We start from the raw sequence: 6,000 nt of genomic DNA, 5'->3' as shown, positions 1-6,000 counted from the left end.
CAATGTGTCCGCTATACGTGGTAAGGGATAGGAATCTTTCACCGTCACTGCGTTTAGCTTGCGATAGTCTACGCAGAAGCGCCATGTGCCATCTTTTTTCTTGACTAGCACCACTGGGGAAGACCAAGGGCTATCAGAAGGTTCGATGACTCCTCGACGCAGCATTCCTTCCACTTGATTTTGAATAACAGCTCGTTCTTTCCAGGCACTCTTGTAAGGAAGCTGATGGATTGGGGGCGCATTAGCGGTATTGATGTCATGTTTGACTACTGAACAGTATCCCAAATCATCCTCGTTTAGTGCAAAGCAATGGGCGAATTGCTTGAGGATTTTTACTGTCTCTTCTTTCTCTTCTTTTGTTAGATTTTCCCCAATTCTTCCTTCGAGATGTTTCAACAATTCTTCTTTCTCTGCATCTGCATCTTGGTTCTTCCCCGAAGCATCTAGTGTTAAAATTTCTTGAATTTCTTCCATTTCTTCAGCTTCGGGGTGCTTTTCTAGGATTCCCAGTGTCACTCCTTTTTCTAGCCACACTGTTTTCGGAGATAGGTTGGCTACTGGAATTTTTTCTAAATCCATTTGTACAAGCGCATGACCAGTAGACAGGCTTGTTGTTGCCAACAGGGGGCCTGATGGCGTCACGATACACGAACCTTCCATTTTATTAGAAACAGCTGCTGGGATTTGCTTCACTGTGTATGCTGGTATTTCTTGACGATCTCTTGAGACCAGCCGATTTTCTTGTAATTGCTCTGCTTGAAGAGAAGTAATTTCTGCAAGCGGCGATTTCCCCGTCGTAAATGAAGATTCTTCTGACTCGTAGTCAATATGGATAGCTCGAAATTGTTGTAGGAAATCATTTCCCAACAGTAGTTCAAAACCTGACATTGGCATGACTATTGCGTTACCTTTTATAGTTATGCCTCTGTGGGTTACTACTATATCCGCTGAATTCTGTGGTGACAGAGTTTGGCCATTTACGAGACGAATCTTCGGTCCACTAAGAGGTTTTTTGACAAATTCCGTTTTTTCTAGTAATTCTGGCGAAATTACTGTGACAGCAGCTCCTGTATCGATGAGGGCTGTTGCAGCTACTTTACCACATCTTACTGTTTCCTTGATTAATCTTGCAGGATTCAAGTTGAACACATACGTTTCAGAATGGTCTGATTTTTCTTCCAACATCTCAGGAACAGCTAAGTTGATGGGAAGATTTCCTTTTGAAGTCGCTCCTGCGGCTCCATCCTTGGGCGGACCTTTGTACTGTTCAGATTCTGGATTCTTGAAACAGTTACGAGCAATATGTCCTGACTTCTTGCAATAGAAACATTGCGGTTTCCCGCTTACAGTGCGACCTTTTGGCTTGTAAGGTCCCTTTGATTTTACTTGCTCGTTTTCTCTCTTTTGAGATTAACTTCTCGCAGGTTTCTTGAATTAACTCACGCATCGTCTTCATAAGATCTGCTTGCTGGTCCGGATAGACCACGGCAAGGTTCGGTAACTGCTCGTGTGACTTCTGCTGCTCCGCTGTGGTATCCTTCCATCCTCGTGTATCTGACATGAGTGATGCTTCCGTATAGGATTTTGCTAGCGCCAAAAATTCTTCGCATGTTTTAGGCTTCAGCGGATAAATCTTTCTGAAAAGCGTTGGTCGAAGTCCTCTAAAAAGGTGTTCCAATCGGTGCGTTTCTGACATGTTCGGGTCGACCAGTCGACAAAGGTTAAGAATTTCGTAGTAGTACCTAATGGTTGGCTCGTCCACTCCTTGGGTTCTACTTCTGAGTCTGGTCTCTTGAAAAAGACCGTAATTATCTGGCTGAAATTCTTTCAAAAATACCGAACGTAAACCGGGTACTAAAGGTGTAGCCGGGTTTCCTCCAGCAGCCGGTTGTGCTGGTGTATCTCCCCAATCATTCGGGAGTCTTGCGCACAGGAACCAATTTCTTGCAGTATCATCCAAGTACATACTGAAATTATTTCGTTTGTCAGCATTGCCCCAACCATTATGGGTAGAAATCGTTTCGTAGCGCTCTAACCATTGACGAGCGTCTTCAGTTGGGCTACCCCTAAAAATAGGTGGGCTTATGAATTTTCTTACAGCTGCCATAGCTGCTGGTTGAGGTTGGTGTTGATGTCTTGGAGGTCCAAAAATACGTTGTCCTATCACAGGAACAACAGGATGTGTGAGTTGTCTTAAATCTGCTTCGTTGTCAGATCTTGACTCTGACCGATCTTCAGAGCTGCTTGAACCGCTTTGTTCAATGATTACTTCACCTGACGTAGCTAAATTTTCGGTAGAGGTTGAAATTTCCGGATCTTGTGTCTGACCTGTTGCTGTAGTCTCACCACCTAACAATTCAGATGACAACTCTGGATGCAATCGTCTACTTGGACTGCGAGGGCAACTAGGTAAGCGCGGATTAGACTTTTTCTGCATCGACTACGACTTAAGCAGCACTAAATTCGTTAGCAACGGTTAACGAGCTGCGTCTCCACCATTTGTCGCACTTGACTTTAAAGGGATGTATTGTAACTCAAACAAGTGAAATACATGCGAGAAAAAGAATAACACTCTTTTACTTACTAGCTACGGGTCTAGCGGAATAAGAACTAAGGAGGGAGAGAAAAATAGTGGGTTTTATACTAGCCTTGAAAATACGCCCCTTCCCTAAGGTTACATGAACTTAGCGTACTTTCTTAATCTATTTTAAAATTTCTGCTTAATAAAGAGTAATGCCCGATGACATTACACCGAATTTCCACATTCGTAATTACAGCGTCAGCTGTAGCTTCTCTAGGAAGAGATAAGCATTTCTGCTATTGTCCCTCCGCGACAATATTTATTTGAATTAGAAAAAAGAAATAAATACGTGTTTTATAAATGGCGAACAAAGTTATTGCATCGGACGTCCCATGGATGTAAAAACGAGTCCATTTTTGAAAGTCCATTTTTAGACATCCATGGGACATCTAAATTGAACCGGACTACCCAAGGCCAATTTTTGTGCCCGCGGAACTACATCTGGGCGTTCGTTAGGATGATACCAAGGACGTTCAAAATTTTACGTCCATGGAACATCCAAACCGTCTCGAAAGACGACGGACGTAGGTTGGTGCAATGAACGTCCTTATGAGATCTGAGCAATGCTAGTAGGACCGTTTTGTGAAAAGCATCTGGATATGCTGCCTTTTTTTACTATAGAATACCTACAAATTCGTTTTCACTTCAAGTCCAAACGTTTAAGAAATCTTAAATTGAACAAATCGCGCACTGATGTTCATGCCTACTCGAAACCTGTCAATGTATCGTAATTCAATTCTTTACAATTATGTGCTAATTAACTGCATACAAAGACTTCCATTCTTAAGCAAAAAGACAATATAATGCTATTTTCTAATGCCAACCACCACTCATATGGCGATTTGCTCGTCTGCATCCTCCTCGACAAACTCTCAGCTGATCTGCGTCGTAACCTGGCACGACAAAGTGACGCCCCTGAGTGGGATCTCGACACCCTTCGGAAGAGTCTGCTCAAAGAAATTGAAATTCTCGAAGACAGTGAGAGCTCAATTTTCCACTCATCGGCGCTAAAGCCTCCCAAAAAGCTCAACGTCATGCTCATGGGAGCAAAGCCGTCGACGAAGGAGTTTCCCCAACAAAAACTCTATTGTCCCTTCTGCACCGGACATCATTGGCCCACCGACTGCGATACAGAAAAAACTGTGGGAGAACGGTACGAGATCGCAAAAGTAAAAAAGCTCTGTTTTAATTGTTTAAGAAAGAGCCATCAGGCATCAGCCGATTGCCCATCCAAATTTGGCTGTCGTGAATGTAACCGGGCTCATCACACCAGTCTGCACAAAGCCGACCCCTCAAGAGTTACCGATGCTACTATACTCTCTTGGTCTCCCCCAACGTCAGTGGTGTTATCGATAACAGACGTTGGAGAACAAAACTCTTTCGTATTTTTTGAAACAGCAGTTGCCAAAGTACAGTCACAATTCGTTAAACTTGATGGCAACATTTTGTTTGACAAAGGGGCTCAACCCACATTCATCACTTCAAAGCTTGCAAAATTGCTGAATCTACCAACTCTCAGACGTGAGAGCCTCATTCTTTTCAGTTTTACTTCGAACCATGGAGTTGCCGAACACTACGACGTTGTGCAATTCTCTATCATCGATCGTCATGGATCTCCCATCGTCGTACAAGCGATCGTCATTCCTCACATCGTGGACCCTCTTTCCGATCCACATCGAGCCGAGTTGTTGTCTCTTCCCCATCTGAAAAGGCTGAAGCTAGCACACCCAGTGTCCAAAAAATAGACATTTGAGGTAGACATTCTAGTAAGTGCAGACACCTATTGGAATATCATCGGTGATCAGGTCATTCGCGGATCTGGCCCAACGGCAGTTGATTCTAAAATCGACTACCTCATCTCTGGACAACTCCACTACTCAGGTGAAAAAATCGAGCAGAAAACTCTTGGTCTTCATATCTCGGTGGAAGAAGCATTCGATGACACTAAATTCTGTGACCTTGAAACCCTTGGAATCCAGCCGGATCTGGAATCGACTAAAACAACCGCGTTCTATCAAGAGAATTCGGTTGAGTTTCATGGTGGAAAATACGTCGCGAAGCTCCCTTGGAGTGAGAGTCATCCATCTCTCTCGTCCAACCTTCAAACTTGCCAAAAGAGGACGAGAGAGACCGTCAACTGACTAGCCTCAAAAAAACCCAAATGGACTCAAGCTCTACAGCAAAATCATCCAAGAACAACTGGACCGAGGCTTCATCGAGAAGGTTCCGTCCAGCGAAATCAGCAAGCTATCTCACTACATTCCTCACTTCGGAGTGTTCAAAGAATCGGCGACTACACCCCTTCGTATAGTCTACGATTGTTCTTGCAAAACTCCAGCTGGAGTAAGATTGAACGACTGCCTCGAGATTGGCCCTCCACTACAGAACGACATGTCGGCCATTCTCCTCCGCTTCCGCGTTCACCCAATTGGCTTGACAGCCGATATTGAAAAGGCGTTTCATCAAGTTGGTCTACACGAACAGGATCGAGACTTCATGCGGTTCCTTTGGCTGAAGGACCCATACGACTCGAAATTCAGATTTCGAGTTGTTTCGCTTCCGCGTGATCCCGTTTGGTGCCAGCAGCTCGCCCTTCATCCTCCTTTCAGTGATTAAAAAGCATCGTCAAGATAGTCCATCTCTACTAGCTGTCGACATAAATCAAAATATTTATGTCGACAACCTCATCTCAGGCTGTGGATCATCCGAAGAGGCCGTGACTTATTTTTCTGAAGCCAACAATGTGTTAAAAAGTGCCGGTGTTAATCTTAAATCGTGGGGGTCAAACGATGCTCAACTCACCGCGAAAGCAAAAAGTGATGGAGTTGACGACCAATCTCAAGTTACTAAAGTTCTTGGCCTCGACTGGGAGCGTATGGCCTCGACTGGGAGCGTGAAGAGGATCGTCTTCACCTTCCCAGTGTTAAGCTCTCCCACTTTTCACATCCACAGACTTCTAAACGGGAAGTGTTGCGTGGCATCTCAGCTACCTACGACCCTCTTGGCTTCATTACTCCTCTCACCATTCCAGCAAGGATGCTCATCCAGGAAATTTGGAAACTCAAGCTGGATTGGGACGATCCCATTAGAGCTGATAGAAAGATGAAAAGGGATCGCAGCTTCAATCGAAGATTCAAAAACTTCCTTCAATCGCTCTTACTTCAAGACTGGAGAAATCAAAGATCTTCATGTTTTTGTTGATGCGAGCCAATTTGCCTACGGGGTCGTCGCATATTTTTGCAATGATGACTCCTCCTCTTTCGTGTTCTCCAAGTCTCGCGTCGTCCCGCTGAAAACAGAGAAGAAGTTACTAACCATTCCGCAAACCGAGTTGATGGCAGCTGTCATCGGAACCCGGGTCGCGTCATCTATTCTCAGTGCTCTCTCTCCCCTAGGCCTCAAGCCAAACTGCTATCTGT

General features: G+C 44.5%; 1 protein-coding gene across 1 annotated transcript; it reads left to right on the top strand.

The window, feature by feature from the left end:
* Positions 1–3,384: 3,384 nt before the first annotated feature.
* Positions 3,385–5,197, top strand: LOC116919308. Its single transcript, XM_032925287.1, has 4 exons — positions 3,385–3,734; positions 3,780–4,206; positions 4,327–4,608; positions 4,754–5,197. The coding sequence occupies exons 1-4, from the start codon at positions 3,385–3,387 to the stop codon at positions 5,195–5,197; spliced, it is 1,503 nt and encodes a 500-aa protein (XP_032781178.1).
* Positions 5,198–6,000: the final 803 nt, after the last annotated feature.

This window comes from Daphnia magna, linkage group LG3 (assembly GCF_020631705.1).
Source record: "Daphnia magna isolate NIES linkage group LG3, ASM2063170v1.1, whole genome shotgun sequence".
Taxonomy (NCBI): Eukaryota; Metazoa; Arthropoda; class Branchiopoda; order Diplostraca; family Daphniidae; genus Daphnia; species Daphnia magna.
This window is presented reverse-complemented; position numbering and strand designations above follow the sequence as displayed.